The 16,927-nt window shown below is 42.6% G+C and overlaps 1 protein-coding gene across 1 annotated transcript in view; it reads right to left on the bottom strand.

Moving 5' to 3' along the window:
- Positions 1 to 16,686, bottom strand: part of FZD6 (frizzled class receptor 6) — a 29,278-nt gene extending 12,592 nt beyond the window's left edge. The window contains exon 1 of the mRNA XM_075705621.1: positions 16,507 to 16,686. Within this exon, the coding sequence (XP_075561736.1) occupies positions 16,507 to 16,686 (180 nt within the window). The remainder of the gene's footprint in view (positions 1 to 16,506) is intronic.
- Positions 16,687 to 16,927: the final 241 nt, after the last annotated feature.

Raw genomic sequence — 16,927 nt, 5'->3', positions numbered from 1 at the left:
ACAATTTGTGAAAGCAAATGGTGCAGAGTACAGAATAAATGGCTAGGTGCAAACATGTTCTTAAACGTGCTTTGCCAACAAGTAAATGCTGCAACCTAGAACTGTATGTGAATCTCGTGCTCAGCATGCTTCTCTGTTTTGTGCTTAGCAGGCTTACAAGTCCAAGACACAACAGAAACAAGTTCATTATTCCAGGCACAGTTGCAGATGCTCTGTCCTACCTCACCTCAGTTTTATCCTAGAGAAAAGTATTACCAGAGATGATCAGATGTCTCTAGGGTTGGGATGTATGATAACTACTAACATATGTCAAAATAAGTAAGTCAAAATGTTCTCCTGTACTCTGCTGATTAATGTCACAGAAATATTTAAATAATATAGAAAATGGTGGATCAAAATATTGAGGTCTTTGTTACAATCAGCTATGGTAAACCTTTATTGTAAGAGACAGGAAATATCTTGAATTGCTGAGATATACAGAGGATAAGAGCCTTTGTTCAGCCACTGGAGCCAGTTCCTTAAGACAGAAACAACCTACCCTCCTAACCACGGAGGTCTAGCTACCAAGTGAAAACATTTAGCTTAGTTAACCTAGTTAACACTGAGGTTAACTAAGGTAAACAATGAGAGACACCAGCTGTCTCACTGTTAAGCAATGGTACCGGTTTCATGATTTCATACAAATCTTGTGACCTAAAGCAACAACATTACAACCCCATCACTTGCATAACTGTGTGTTTCAACTGTGGAAGCGAACATGGGCTTAAATCTCAACTTCTACAGTCATGCTACACTGTGTACCCCAGATTCCTATCTATATTAAAGATACACATTGTTATTCATGAAACTATTTACCTGCTTTACAGGAAATAACACCTCATCTTAATGATTAATAAATAATTATTTATAATTTACAGCACCAGACTCAAACACAACTACTGTCCAGTAAGTATCATTACAGAATTAAAGTGCAACCTCAAAACCTAAACACAATATATTTTACACATACGCTTTCATATGCGATATGTAGGAAATACGGCCACTGCCAAGCATGGTGTATATAAACGGTCTCAAAAGAACAGGCAGTCATTACTTTTTATACTCACAGAGCTACATTAACAATTAATCTTCACGGTACCTTTAGCCACTTTTGTAATGATATTCTGTTTCAATTAAAAACAGTGAAACAAGCATGACACAGTCGATTTAATCCTACACTATTGTTTCAGGAGAGCTATTCTCAACTGGATGTGAATGAGATTACCATCATACCCAGAGAGATTAATGCCTTCATACAATTCCCAGATGGGCTGGCAAGGGTGGTAATTTGCTCATGGCCACAGTGAATCAGCCGCCAAGAAACTCTGACTCCTAATTCATGCACAATTAATTAAGTCACGATAAATAAATGTCCTAACATATGAAACTAAATGAAGGATGACATTTTCAAGTTTGATTAGATTCAAAGCAATGTTGAGAAAAGACCAGGTTCTTCCAATTGGATGCTATGTTGATGGATTTAGATCAAAGGCAAGTTAAAGACGCTTTTAAGTTGGTATGTAAGGATTTAGAAACTACTTTGCAGGAGGCTAAGGCAGTTTAAGTGTCAGTGTCTTGTTGCTACATGTCTGCCAGAAGTTGCTACTTCAACAGCAAAGCTGCAAAAAAGAATGTGGGTGCAGCTTATGAACATTAGTGCAATGTCAACCATCCTTTAAACTACCAATGAAGATGGTATGAACTAATTTGCTATTGATTTGGGGGGGGGGGGGGGGGCGCGCAAATACTCTATGTCACTACCTGAGCTGTGGATAATAATTCACTATTGCTGCCAGCAGCAAGTATCAGTCATGATCTGTGTTTTCTAACCTCAGTCAAAATTATATGGATAACTCCTCTAAGAGAAAAGTTTTTCAGGACTAAAATTCACTGATAGGAATAAAATATTTTAGATATGAATATGTATCTAAATTCAGTATGCATCATTAGTGGATGTTAATTCAACAGAGGTAAAAGAAAACCATTGAAAGCACATAAATTTGACTTATTTAAATAAGCTGCTTTTAAACAAAACAACATTAGTTTCTACAGCTTTCAAAATAGAAATAAGGCAAATACAATCACCTTCAATTTAAAAGCTTGTCAAACATTTTTTATACATTTAAAATCAGTCCAGTGTTTGCAGAGATAAGAATGAAATCCTTTGTCAGAGTAGAAATCAGGTTACCCCAGCAGTTTAAAAGAGACAAACAGTCTAAGTTTCCTACTCAAGGACAATCTAGAGTTCAAGGAGCTGAGGGGGGGAAAAAAAAAAAAAAGAAAAATGTAGTAAACAAGCAAGTGGACCAAACAATGCTGTTCTGCAATATAAGATGTTTGCAAAGATAGGAGCTTTCATCTCTGTCCTTCAGCTGAACAGCAAATGCAATGCACGCACTTGGACTTTCAAAGGCAAAAAGTTATTTTAGGGCTCTAAACAAAGCGTGGGGACAGCTTAACTTGCAAGAGTTGATAGGCTGAAATGTTCCCAGCAGTCTGTTCCTCCCACAGCCATACAGGTGTGGGACCTGCTGACCGGTCAGCACCTGAAGCATCATAATTTAGAAGGCAAAGTCAGATGGCAGCTGATCTTAAAAATGCTGTGCTGTAAATTCCAGTGGCTCAGGGACTGACCGGCCAGCAGTCAGATGCCTGTGCAGTGCAGACCCCGGGGGGCCAGACCTTCATCACCCACCTCAAGCTAAACTGGCCAGGCATCAATTCAGACCGCAGGCTGTGCAACTGCTCAATGCGCTGAAGTACTCATCATTTAATGTTCAATATATTTGCAACAAAATCATGACTGTATTTGCAAACTCTTCACCATCATTCACCCCTACACCTATATATGCTATATACTTGAAGACATATTCAATTGTGAACCTTCACACTAGCTGTTCGAAGTTGATGAGACTATTAATGAGAAATCCAACCAGGGTAAGGACGAAGCACATGGGGGAAGGTTTTCAGAGATCAGTGGGGCAGCAAGACGCTCACTTACTTTGAAAAAAGCAAAAAAACCACCACTCTACCACAACTGGGCACTAAACTTGCCATTGGCATTGACAGTATACACAGACACACACAGAGAAAGATAAAGCAGGCTATTCCACTTTTTACTTCTATGGGCTCCAGACTGTTTTGCATTAACTAGCAACTACAGAAATTCTTTCTGTAGTAGAACAACTTAGTTTCATGTTCTTCCTTGAAGTAGTTTTAAGTGCAAAATAAAAAAACATATATACTTATATTTTTTAACTATAGCAAAGGTTAGAAACAATATAAACAGGAATAGTACATCTCACTTAGAAGTTATCCTGAAGCAAACTAAAGTACAAGTATTCCAATACTTTCCAAACTAGCTTATTAGCAAAATTCACTGCATTTTGTGGTTCTAACCTAAATTATAGCTTGACCTAAATTAAAGATATTCCAGCCTCTGCAATTTCAGTCCAAAACAAACATGAGACAGTTTTCCCAAGCATTACAGAACTGAACTATTTATACAAAGTTTTCAATTATATACGGTTTTATCTCCATGTATACTGTACAGGGCATGAAAGACAGACAAACATAAGTTAACTGAAGGAAAGTATACTGTGGGCCCTCAAACATCTGAAGTCTAGACAGAGCTTCATTACATCTGGACTGCGGTAGCAGAAGAACCTCAAAATAATCTTAAATTCTTCATGTATTTGCCATGTATTACAGGAGTAAATGGATTTATTACTGAACTTTTTGTGTAGAATACAATTTAGAAGATTACCAGTAATGCTGTTGGTAGACTGTTATCTATAAAAAAAGCTCCTAATTTGAAGGGAATTCCAGAAATCGTTATTGCTCTGGTTCCAAAAAAGTCAGACCAGATTCATGTTTCCCCCACCTTTGTGAGTGTGGAGACGCACTTCAGTGGAACAGCACCACCCAAGTTCCCACCGCAGTAACCCTGCACCACGCTCTCTTCCTTGCCTACTTCACGCATAAACTAAATCAGGAAAATCTCAGTCATGACAGGATTGATCTTCTCAAGCAATCTTCAGTCAGTCTTCTGCGACATCAAGTAAAGCAGTCAAGAGCCAGATCCACAAAGGGGACTGGCTGTAGCAACAGAAACTTGTGATGCCTAACTTCCAGGCACTTCACAAAGCCCTCACAGCAGTTTCCCTATCTGATGTCCACACAGAGAGGCACCCGAGAAAGACATTCGCAGAATTCAGGAAGCAGAGATAACCTCACAGCCAGAAGACAATGCTCAAGAAGAGCAGGAATCAAATAGTACATATCTCCAAAAGCTAGGCAATGAACGCCAAGCTCTGAGGGAGCGTTTATGCCACACACTACTACTCAGAACGCTCAGGGATCCATGTTCAGACATCTCCTTTGCCAGTCTATGTCGTGGTTTAACCCCAGTTGGCAACTAAGCACCACAGAGCCGCTCACTCACCCCAGTGGGATGCAGGAGAGAATTGGAAAAAAAAAGTAAAACATGTAGGTTGAGATAAAGGCCATTTAATAGGACAGCAGAGGAAGAGAAAATAATAATAAAGATAATAATGATAAAAAAATATACCAAACAAGTGATGCACAACTCAATTACTCACCACCCGCTGATGGATACCCAGCCAGTCCCGGAGCAGTTTGGGTCAGCTGTCCTGGCTGTGCCCCCTTCCCAGCTTCTTGTGCACCTGGAGCACAGGAAGCTAAAAAGTCCTTGACTAGTATAAACACTGCCTAGCAACAACTAGAACATCAGTGTGTTATCAACATTATTCTCAATACTAAATCCAAAACACAGCACTATACCAGCTACTAGGAAGAAAATTAACTCTATCCCAGCTGAAACCAGGATAGTCTATAAAAGAAAAATTTAAGCAGCCTTTAAAAAAAAAAAGAAAGAGCTTCAGTCAATAGCTTAGCGACTTGTATGCTCATGGGAGAGAACCTGGGGATACTGTTCCACTGACTATTTAAGTATTTTAAATAAGGTGATACAGGATCAACAGAGAAAAGCAAGAGACATTTCTGTGCCAGAAAGCCACACAATCTGCAGTTAGAGAGTCACCTGTTGCTGCCAACTCAGCCTGGAAGGGACAACCAGTCCTCTTCCCTGCAAGTTACTCAACTCCCCTTTTCTAAACCCAAGCCATGCTAATACTAGGAGAACACCAGAGTATTCCATGCCCTTTGCCATCACAGACTTACCGGGACGGCAAGAAAGCCAGTTCTGTGGACGCAAAGGCATCTGAACCAGCTCTGCACAGACCAGCACCAGCCCAGCCAGGTGCCATTGCTACGTGGCTGCTGATCCTGCTCCAAGTCCGCCCAGGAACACAGCTGTATGGCACAACACATTTGGCTCAAAGCAGACCCCATTAGACCTGAGGAAGCTCTGCAAGAAGCCACGCTATTGCCTGCATCAAGTTTTCCACTGTTTGCAGACCTGGGCTAGCCATGCTATTGGTTAGGTGGGGGCAGAGATATTGTATATAAATTGGAAAATCACCTGGCTTATGAAGTTAATTCCCATGCTAACAGGGAATAATAAACTGCCACCCTCAGCCTCCCAAATCCAACAAAAAGTTGGATTGAAAAGTAACCACATCTGTTGATTTGTTGCTCATATCTCATAAAAATGAGACATAGCTTGTCTCATGGCCAGCCAAGCAGTGTGTCAGTGTCTCAAGATATGACCAACTGGAAATACTAAAATCAGAAGATGGGGTAAGAACTGCAGGTGGTGAGGTAGATAAATGCAGCTTCATCGGCTTCAACTCAGTCATCTGACTTGCGCATGCCTGACTGATGTTGTCTCTTACATCACAACAAAGTGAATGGATTAGTGAAAGTTTACAGAAAATAGTAATTTTAATATTTTTATGCAGTACAGTATCAAATGCTTTCCTGAACTTCACATAGACTGGCTTAGTCCCCAGAAAATCTGCACAAGTCACTTCTGTCATGCACTCGGGTTGACAAGTTCTGAATGAACTCTCAGTAGCACAAGAGCAAGATCCACAGAGGGGACTGGCTGTAGCAACAGAAGCTTGTGACACCTAACTTGCAGGCACCACACAAAGTGTTACAAGTCAGACACAACACTAGAAATGAATGGGCTGCGTCTGAGCCACAAACCAGAGACAGCTCAAAAGAACAATGGAAAACTGGATGGCAGCCTCGGTTTGTTTGCGTTTGGGAAGCTTCCACCATGTAGCCAACTTTCTATATACTTAGCATCCACCATCTGCTGTAAATTTCGATCCAGAGTAATTTTCTGTAAAATCACTGCTTCTGGGAAGATCAGTGTGCATGTGAAATGGAAAACCAGGCCTTACCCTTTAAATTCACTTCTATACCTACCATCTTCACTATAGCTTGACAATATAAAATTATAATTATTATTAATAATAATTATTATTATTATTCAGAGTATATACCTATTGTAACAGGAAAAGCAATACTTAAGATTTTTAAAAAGATATACATAAAAACCTCTTCTTGAAAAAAATGTGATACTTCATTCCTACGTATTTGTGAGAAATAGTTCTTATCTTCCACAGAGATATACTACTACTGTGGCATTTTTGTTCAGTTATCTGTTTTTATGAAGCTAAAATGTCTAAAACAATTATAACCTGAGTAGTTACAGATTTTTTTTCTCTGTAGACATATGTATGCATCTTAGTTAAATTACTTTTATTTATTAACTTTTATTTACTCTTCATTTTTATTTATTCTGAGACACAGGCCAACCAGAGAGGCAAGAAAGCAAGAAAAACAACTTGCTTTTAAATAATATTAAAAAAAAAAATCCAAATTCTAAAGGATTGATAAGGCAGCTGGTAATGAAAGAAGCTAATTCCTTTACCCCATTCCTTTACAATCACCTCCTCCTTCCTCCAAATGCAAAATATCCAAATATAAGAAAGGGCTGTCTTAACAAAGCTAGTGCTGTTCCTACAGAAGCCTCTTTCTGCATGCACTGCCCTCACAAAGTCTCTCCTCCATCGCTTCAAAATCTCCACCCAAATCCTTGACATTTTAAACACCCTGCCTCCCCCTGCTAGTGAGATCAAAGAGGAGGGACAGTTTCCCAACAGTTCATTGCTTGCTGTAGAACAGAAGTAACTTATCACTACTCGAGGGGACAACCTGGTATGAGCTTTCACCCACCCCTCACAGGAGCCAGTCTAAACAGAAACAGGCACATCCCCAGCATCTCCATCACACTGCAGAAACCTTCACCCACGAGAAGCTGGGCTGAAGGGAGCCCACAAGCCATGTTATTGCACTGTAACCGCACAGGCAGTCAAGGAATCACATTTGCTTTTCTTCTTCACAGATGCCCCTGCTAAAGAGCAGGATGCAACCACCTCCTTATCAGAGGCATATGGAATGGCACCTCTTCCTTCTCCCTCTTCCCCCAGCATCTCATTTCTAGACTGCTGCAGGCAAAAAGGCAGCACACGTCCTGGGGGGCGACCCCTGAGGCGATGCTGCGGCACCCTGCGGCCGAGGTGGCACCAGGGAAGGCAGACAGAGGAAGAACACTGTGTGAGTGGTCACTGACAGGCCCACCACGGACATGGAAAAGGACCACAGCACCTCTTGCCCCACCCTGCTGCCCAACTGGTAAAGGATCAGGAGGCTTTAGAGATGTGACAGGGGCAATTTCTGCAGGAGACCTTCCATTTCCCTCCAGAACTGCCAAACTATTAACTATAGCAGCAATCAGTGGGGTAGATGTATGAAAGCCTGTAAGAAGTCAGCCCAATGCTAGAGAAAGACATCCATCCTTACCATTAACTGCTATTCACTCCATCCACAGGCACCTAAGCACCCAAGGGAGGGAGGCAGGCAGCATGCCTGACACAGCAAGGTCGCTGCTTGGACCCCTCCTCTTCTCCCCAGTTCTGAATGCCTGTATTTAGCCATTCCCTGTTCTAAAAACTCAAGGCCACCTTTCTCTTCTACCCCTTCATCTTACCATCTGTGGGCCATGTTAACCTTCAGCATATTAACATTTTGTTTGTAGCTCCAGGCATACTCCCTAGAGAGATCCCCTACCCAGCTGGATTCTTAAGCTCTGCTTAAAATGGTGCACCTTGTACCTTCCTAGCAAGAGCATTAGCTCATGTGAAGCAGTACAGAGGTGAGATAGAGAGTCTGGGTAACCAGCTAGTGCTAGGCCATCATGAGGATGGATGGACACAAGTCCCTCTCTGAAAAGCTGCTTTTAATTTTTGTATGCAGGATAAAGGTGTGGTGAGTTTGGCCACTAAGTGCTTTGTGAACAGTAAAGTGGCAGTAGTTACTGGGACTGAAGAAATCTGGTTGTGCAGGCCCTCTGGAGGGAATACAGCATGGGCCAAACCAGGAAGGATGTGGCTATGTTCCAAAAGACCTTGATCTACCAGAGGTTAAGCACAGCAAAGATTGGTGACTTCCCCCTCCCTCCCCGCCCCGAAGCTCTTGTCTGTCTCACTACAGGGATGGAAAGGAGCAGGTATCTTCGGTAAGAGAATATCCTTTCTGTCCTGCAGAGACTGGCCTGCAGTCCAGGCCTGTCCCCTATGCCTCTACATCCATCACAGCAAGTTTCTCTTCCCACATTTACAGTAGCTGCTTACACAGCTCTTATGCTCCCTTGCACACCTCCCCTTCTAGTAGCCAAGCAGAAAGCAAGCAAGTCTCCACTCATCTCCACTATGTAGTTCAGGAGAAGAGGGCAGACATAGGCATCTTTTCCTCTGGCAAGCAAATTATGATTGTGATGCAGCAATCACAGCTGCATACAATATACAGAAAAGGTCCAAAAAGGCAATGGGAGACAAAACAACCGTGTTTGCCCCAAAGGGTTGGTGAATCAACAGCAAACGGAGTGAGAGAGAGAAAAAGGCAGCAAGCTTTGTGGTGCAAACACTCCTACCCCCTCCTTTGGAATGGAGTAGAGAACTAAAGAGATGACACAACAGTAGTTTTAGAAATTGTCATATTTAATCATTGCATTGTCACACTGGAAAAGAAAGCACTGACATTTGACCACATCTCCTATTCCTGGACCATTCGCTTTTTGTGGTCTTTATCAACAAAGGCATAGATAACATCCTGCAGCCAAGTTGTCATCCTTGACATCACATCCATCTTGCAAGTGGAAAACTAAACTTGCATTTCACCTCCACCTGCATGCAATAAGGGCCTGGGCTCCATGCGACCTTATAACCCATGCAGCGCTGCGGACAAACAGTGTCTCTCACAGTTGCAGGAAGGCACCTAAGCACCACAAAGCCCTCTTCAGAAAGAGGGCATCCAAATCCTCTTCCATTCTTAGGCTATATTTGTAAAAGACGTAAGTGTCATGAGCCTTGCAAAGATGTCCACAAATGTACCTTGGTGGTTCACCGAGGCCTGCAAGACAATCAAGTTGCTGTTGCCAGAGCCACCACAGGCCAATGCACTGTGTTGTAGAAGTCACAAGCAGAAGCTAGCTCAAATGGAATCCAATACATAGCATTAGTAGTAAGGCTTGCTAAAGCCTTAGGCCACAAGCTGTGAACTTTCACCTAGATACGCTGACCATATACTGAACTTTTACTTAGCTAGATGAAGGAGAGCCCCAAAACTGATGCAAACCAGAAAGATAATGCAGCCACAACTGTCAGCAGAAGCTGCATCCATTAAGATAAGAAAAGGAAGTCCCGCCTGGAGACAGAGAAAAGATCCAGTGAGGAACAAGATGATCCCAGACCCCAATACTGCTATTGGACCAAACTGTTGTTTGAGGGGAGGGGAACTTAAATTGTAAGGGTATAACTGCCCAGGGATTTCTTTGTTCAGGGTCCCTCTCTGGAGGCACCCAGCTCGAGCTGTCATTGACTGCTGTACCACTCAACAAATTCATCCAACGTATGTCACATCAGAGACTCTGCTTCAGGGAAACCTAGGGTCGAGCCTGAGGGGAGAGAAGACACCTGAGAGTGAGTAAGAGTGTGCAGGGAATTGAAAAGGTCAGTGGAGCTGCCTGCGGCGAAGGGACTCCGGTCCTAGCAGTTAAAGTCTCAGTACGACCCCCCGAATGGTGCGTGACTGTTCGGGCAGTGGCCACTCCTTTAACACACTGGATGTGAGCTGTTAATGAGACGCTTGATCCCACAGTTTGACAACTCACAGACAGCAGAGGGAAAACAGTGCCGGCCACCTGTACACAGTGGTATACAATTTTGTCCACTTGCCTACTATTCAAAAGGAAGATAATGCGAAGAATGACCTTTGAAATCATGGTCACCACATCACCCTTAGCAGACTTGTCCTCCCTCATCTGATTTGCTACTGACCAGGTGAAGTTCATGAGGTTCCACAGGGCAACGGCCACCTCCTTAAAAACACAGAGATGATCTTGGAATTGAACATGACAATGGTGAAGTGTAAGGACAAACACGAGCTTCAAATAAACCTTCCCATGTCTGAAAGCTTTGTACCCACTGCTGGCTTTCCCCAGCTCCAAGGATGATGTGTTCCCTGTGAGTCTAGGCTCAGCTCCCAAGCCCTAACTGCCTCCTATCAATGAAGGCAAAGCAGTTCCAAACTCAGTAGCTCTGTCCATGTTTTCCCTCTATATAAACAGCTTTAGGGAAGCTTGCATGACTCCATTCATTCACAGGTGTCTTTCTGGAGTAAGCTACAGCCACAGGACTAAGCCCATCGCTCCACACTTGCACTGCCTTGGTTTAGCCAGTGACCACAGTTAGCAAGTGAGCGTGGAGAAGAGGGGGTCTGAGATGCCAGCTGCACAATGAGACTCAGAAACTACCAGGTCTTGCAGCTACACATGAACACTAAACAGGGCACTGTGGAAAGGACAGCAATCTGCAGGGGACCAACAACAGGATACCACAGTATTTCCCAGAAAGGTCTACTGCTGGGAAAGATCTGGAAGACAGCCTTCTGTAGGCCAACTTCAGACCTCATGCACAGTAGGAATGGCCTAATTCTAGTCCAGAGTAAAACCCCTTAGTCTCATGCAGCGGACAGGTAAGAAGTGTGCCAACAACTTCACCTAGTGACCCACTCCTGTAACACCAAATTACTTGCTAGTGTAGACATAGCCTCTGAACATGGATAAAGACGAGGCTCTGACAATCACAGTCAGCACCATCTCAATGAACACCAGTTAACATAAGGTAAACACCCCCTCTTCATCAACCATGTGTTACTTTGGACCCCCATGCATTCTAAGCAGCATCCTTTCAGAACAAGGAGCAAGACAGTACTATTCACATTACCAAGTAGACAAGGAATGCTGTTCAGACAAAGCAGCATTAGATTTTGCCAATGACTGATACGCTTAAAGCCAGTGTAATAGGATTACACGCATTCGCCTGTCTCGTTTCAGACAGTCTGCACAAGCTAATCACACTTGATGAAGGGCCTCAGTACTACATGTAGCAAACATTTTTTTTTTTAAGTGGCTGTAATTTAGCATACCCACAGGAATCAGCAAAGAAGGTTTATGAATGTGTTGCTGTAAAAACAGTAAGTGATGACTTGTGTTTCTTTGGAACACCCAAGAGCAAGAAAGTGCAAAACCAAAAACACTCTTCCCAAATTTGAATGGTATTGTACAAAATAATACAGATGTGTATAATTCATATGGTTTTGGCCCCTTAGCCAAAGTTTTTTTATAAGCGACATGGTGATGCTCAAAACAGAATTATTCACGTCCAGCTACTCTGTATTTCTGGAGACCTACCCAGCACAGAAGTCAGTCTTACCATATTTCCCTTGATCCATACGAAATGTCTAGAAAAAAGGATACTTTGGCAAAATATGAATTAAAGAGCCCCCTGTGCTTGTTCCATTGGGTCAACGTCCACACCTCCGCACACTTTTTCCAACTTAGGCTCCGAGGCAACATCAGGGACAAAAATGTAACTCCAGGCAGATAAAGAACATAAATTGCTTTCCTAATGGAAGCTGAGCTACCAAAAATTTAAGAGCAGAGAGATTTAAGCTTCAAGGTTTAAGTACTAGTGGTTGACATATTACAGCAAGCACTGCTCATATGGAGGCAAGAGGGAGAGGCAGGATGCCTGCCTGTAGAGGTTTCAATAAATTCACACCTGTGCTATTTTGCAGAACATCCCAGTAATAACCTTCTACACAAAATGGCACTTATTTCCCCAAAACTCCCAACCTACAGAAGGTGGACAGCTTCCTCCTCGCTGTGTGCATACACACACATATGTACTGATTTAAGCTTGCCAGACACCAGGTTTCCAGTGTTTGGAAGTATCTTCATATTAAAATAATAGTAAATTTATATTTAGTGGAAGCAAATTAAGTGATTACATTAAAAATGTTAACTCACAGAACTTCAGTATTAAGCTTTTGAAGGTATTTCTTAATCCACTTCAAACTGGTCTTGTTAGTTTAAACTGACCCTAGTTCTCATACAATTTTTCCCACTGCTGCAGCCAGTCACACCAAACTCTCCATAGACACACACACACATATTCTGGCACGTGGTCACTAACTCAGAAGTGAACGGAAAACGCACTACTGAATCATTTTTCCAGTCTCTCTGGTGTACTTTATTGTTCTCTGTGGGACATTTTCCAGTGTTTTGTATAGTCTGCTTTAAAAACTCACTGGCAAGCCTTTTGCCTTTGTACTTCGACAGACCTGTAGATCTTACCCAGGTCAGGAAGTCTTAAGGGCTTGTCTACAGTGGACACATTCCAGAACTGCAGCAGAACAGATTAAGAGATATGAACAAAAAGTTACAACACAGTAATATTCTCTGCCTTGCTGGAATAATGCCTTATGTTGACAACCTATTCCAGGATAGTTAAAGTAGGAATTACTTTGGAATTAGAAGTGACTTGGTTGTGAGGATGACCCTGAGGGGGAGTTACACCTATTTAAGTACAGCTGCAATGAGCCAGCTATTCTGCTGTGTCCATCCATTTTCCTCACTAGACAAACCCTAGATCTTCAGCCTCCCAGTCTGAGCTAGTAGTAACATGAGTAGTGTTAAACCGCTTTGAGATACAGATACTGTAAGCATCTGCAAATAATTAGATTCCACTGTCATGCAGCTGTTTAGTTAACATACACAAAACTTCACACCACAAAGTAATGTGGTTTTACTTTCCTAAAATGACCATTTGTTGTATAAACAAAATTAATTCAAATATAAAGCAAAACTCAAGTAGCCTAAACTCAGTCTGCCAACTTGAAAGCTCAGAATAAATTAAGTAAAAAGGGTGGGTGGGTGGAGGGAGCAACTGGAAATGATGAATTTTCTATTGCAGAAAATAAGATCCCAGAGGGACTATCATGACTAGCCAGAACACCTATAACAGAGGTCATAAGACTGATTTAGTCTTTTTTTCTGCTCTAATCAGTTCAGTGTTCTGGCTTATAGCACATCGTTATGAGGAGTTGATAGATGAGGCAGAAATGCAAGACCACAGATCAGCTGGTGATATAGTTCATTTCCTGGAGGACAACCGCCACCTGAGACAGTGGCTCCACATGATGCTCTCCTGGAGGATTACTATGAATACACCATCCCAGAAATGCCAATTTAACACCTTTCCAGAAAGTAGAGAAACTGTACAGACGCCTTTGTGCTCCAGCAGATGGAAAGCCCAGTTGTTCTGGCTACACAAGACTCCCCACAGCAGAACACACCTGCAGAGCATTTAGAGTGGGTGAGTTGTCACTGTTTTAGAGAGTGAACTTCACCTTGAGACTTGTCCCCTTGACAATGCTTTGTTCTTTCTGGGAGTAAACACTCCAAATAAGTAACAGGAAGCAGTTTCCAGAGAGGATAGGAGCAGAAAACAGGACTAGCACCAAGGCCCTTTCTGCACAAAATACTTGGATTTCTTGAAGAAGACTCCACCGTGTGCCCTGGGATTGCATAATTAAGCAGCTTGCTCAAAGTCAGTTAAGATAACATGAGGAAAATACTACAAGCCTCAATCTGAAACAAGTGTTGACATCCTAAGACCATGCCCAGTCTTGAGAACAGGCTGTGGGGAGGGGAGGGGGAAGAGAGCAATGGAATTAAAAAAACCCAAAGCCTTTAAGCATTCCTATGGAGGATCAAAAGAAAGAAGTTTTAACCAACATACTATTAAAATTCTTTCTTTGGTTGAACAAAGTTTGGACTACCAATTACAGAAAAATTCAAGCTCTTAAAACAACAGAAGTCTCCTCCACCTCCCAATCCACTGCCTATTTATGGCTGCAAAGTGAAATTAAACAATATTCCAGAAGTCAACAGCTCCTCCTCCTCTGCTGCAACACCAAGTCCCCTGAAAAGCAGAACCCTTTGACAATCCTGAAAAGGTTCCCTGTTGCAGTCAGCCATGGACAAACTACACCACTGCCATTACCAAATACCATGTAGATTCACATCAAAAGCGTACACACTTGTGACATTGGTATGCACTGGTCTCTCTCAGAGACAAGGCCCAGCAATTAACTGCCCTACACTTACCATATGAACTCTAACCTAACCCCTAGCAACAGATTCAACACAAGCTACGTACAGAGTGGGGGGGAACTTCCTTAGTCTTTCACCAGTAAAGCAGCCATCTGAAAAATTCAGTTTGACCAAGCAGTCAATCAGCACTGCTGAATCACAAATAAAGGCAGGCAGATCAGCACACATACACATTAGGTAGCTTAGAAAATGTCTGCACAACACAAGAGTAGTGAGGTATACCAAATTAGAAGCCAGACAGTGGCAATGACAGGACACTAGGAAGCAAACGAAACAGGGTAGGGAAATCAAATCCTAATAGACACTGCTGTTCCACATAGCCACCCAGTCGTTTTGCTGAGTACTGACCAACCACTGCAGTAGTCAGATGTGGTTATAAGGGAGACAGGATGGAAGAAGAGAGAAAACAACAAAACTTCTCACAACTATGCAGTTTTTATGAAGTAGCTATATGAGAACAGCTAAGCCACAAACCCTTTCCAAAAGGAACTCCCTCCACGCAGAAGGCATGCACTAGGCACAAGTTAACTGACAGTTCAGAAAAAGTCAGTCATAAGAAACTAATAAAAATGGCTCTGTGGCCTCTCTGCTGTAACAGCAGCATGACTGGAAGGCACAAATACTGACAAAAGCTGGCTCAACAATTGTAGTTAAGACACACCAAGTAAGAACCAGCAGCATACCTGACGAGATAAAGCGGCAGACGCTGTAGAAAGCATTCCTGACAAACGATGACTGGAGAAGGCTCTGCACAGACTTTACAACTGAAGCCTATAGCCTGCCTTCTGATTTAAAAGCCCACAATTTATCCGAGATCTGCAGCTGAATTCAGTTGCTTGCATACAGGTGTCTTAACATTTGATACCAGGATTTCCCATACATCTACACCAGGCTGGCAAACACAATGCGAGACCAAGGCCTGTGGCCTTCCAGGCTGGCAGCTAGAGGCCAAACAGGGAACCCTGACTAACCCAGGCAACATTAAAAAAAATGTTTTGGCAACTGAACCAAGCTCCTCCTTCAAGCTCAGTAAAGAATATGCAAATAAGATTTCAATGATAGTAGCGAGCTCCAATACCACCTATAATTTTTTTTTTTAAACACAGAAACTTCTTAGTTTTCAACTCACTTCTGTTTCACTCTCTGCACAGCACAAGACAGTAAGCTTTTCAAGACCCGTGTTAAGATGTTCCCCCCTCCTTTTACGACTGAAAAGCCATTATTAAAACAGGTTTAAAACTTGTTTTACAAGCCTCTCACCCAGAGAGGCTCTCGCCCTTTATAGCTATTGCTATCGGCAAAGTCTTTCCACAAGGTGGCATATTCTCAAGGGAGCCATATGTTCAGGTAGAAAAGTGTTTTCAGGGAAAAAAAAAAAAAAGTTGCTCTTTCAGTTAGAAGTTCCTGCATCCAATCAGAAGACAAAATGCAAAAACCACAACAGTGAATAGGGTTAAGAATAAGTTTATGTACCTCTCCTTAGCAGACATAAGCTAAGAGAGAACAAAGAGCAACTTCTAAACATTATTTTTGCACTACCTGAGTTCAGGCAGGCCAGGATATCATAAGCTATGTCCCCAGAGAATGTCAGGAATTGCTCTGTGTATCAGTGAGGTGCCGGGGCCATATGTGATCAGCTCTGCCAAACAGCTCTGAATAGCCACAGTGCTGTGTTACACCCGTTCCTCTTCCAGTCTAGTACAGGATCCAAGGCAGGGGGGTTGGGTGTGTCTATAGTTCCCTTACACAGTACTTATACAACCAAGCAGCTCTAGCGCACTCCAAAAAGGTTTAAAGAAACATCCAGTCGGTAAACATTATCTGCCTTGTCACTCAGTGCAACAGATAGCACAAATCATTTCTCAGTGACAAAAAAGGTTGTTTCACAGTGTTTATACTTACAGTATAAACACACAATACACACCCCTGCCTACAGTAGGGGTGCAAGAACTTACCTCCATTTGGAGAGCAGCCGTGTCCTGATCATAGTGTCCCATGATGTTTGGGAAAAAAGTCATGTTGTAAGGCATTCCTGAACATCTGGAAATAGTAATTGGCTCACACGTGAATAAGCTGTGCCCTCGCACGAGAGTTAGAAGTAAACTGCAAGTCGCAGAGAACACGAGTACTCCCATTTTGTCAGGGCCTCCAACTTCAGCGCATAGCTCTGTTCGGTAGCTAGGCAGCTCGGCTTTGCACAAGGATAAAAACACACATCTTCCTCTGCTGGCTCCAGCGCACGGCAAGGACACGGGCAGCAAGGCAGACGATCAGGCTCCTCACCGCCGCCTTAGGTATCTCCCCATTTCGGCTGAGCGCGATTTTACTAAATCCCTTCTTCCTCGAGCCTGTACGCTGCAGAAGCAGGAAAACCCA

This window comes from Pelecanus crispus, chromosome 2, assembly GCF_030463565.1.
Source record: "Pelecanus crispus isolate bPelCri1 chromosome 2, bPelCri1.pri, whole genome shotgun sequence".
Lineage (NCBI taxonomy): Eukaryota > Metazoa > Chordata > Aves > Pelecaniformes > Pelecanidae > Pelecanus > Pelecanus crispus.
The sequence above is the reverse complement of the archived record's forward strand: the minus strand, read 5'-3'. Positions and strand labels throughout refer to the sequence as shown.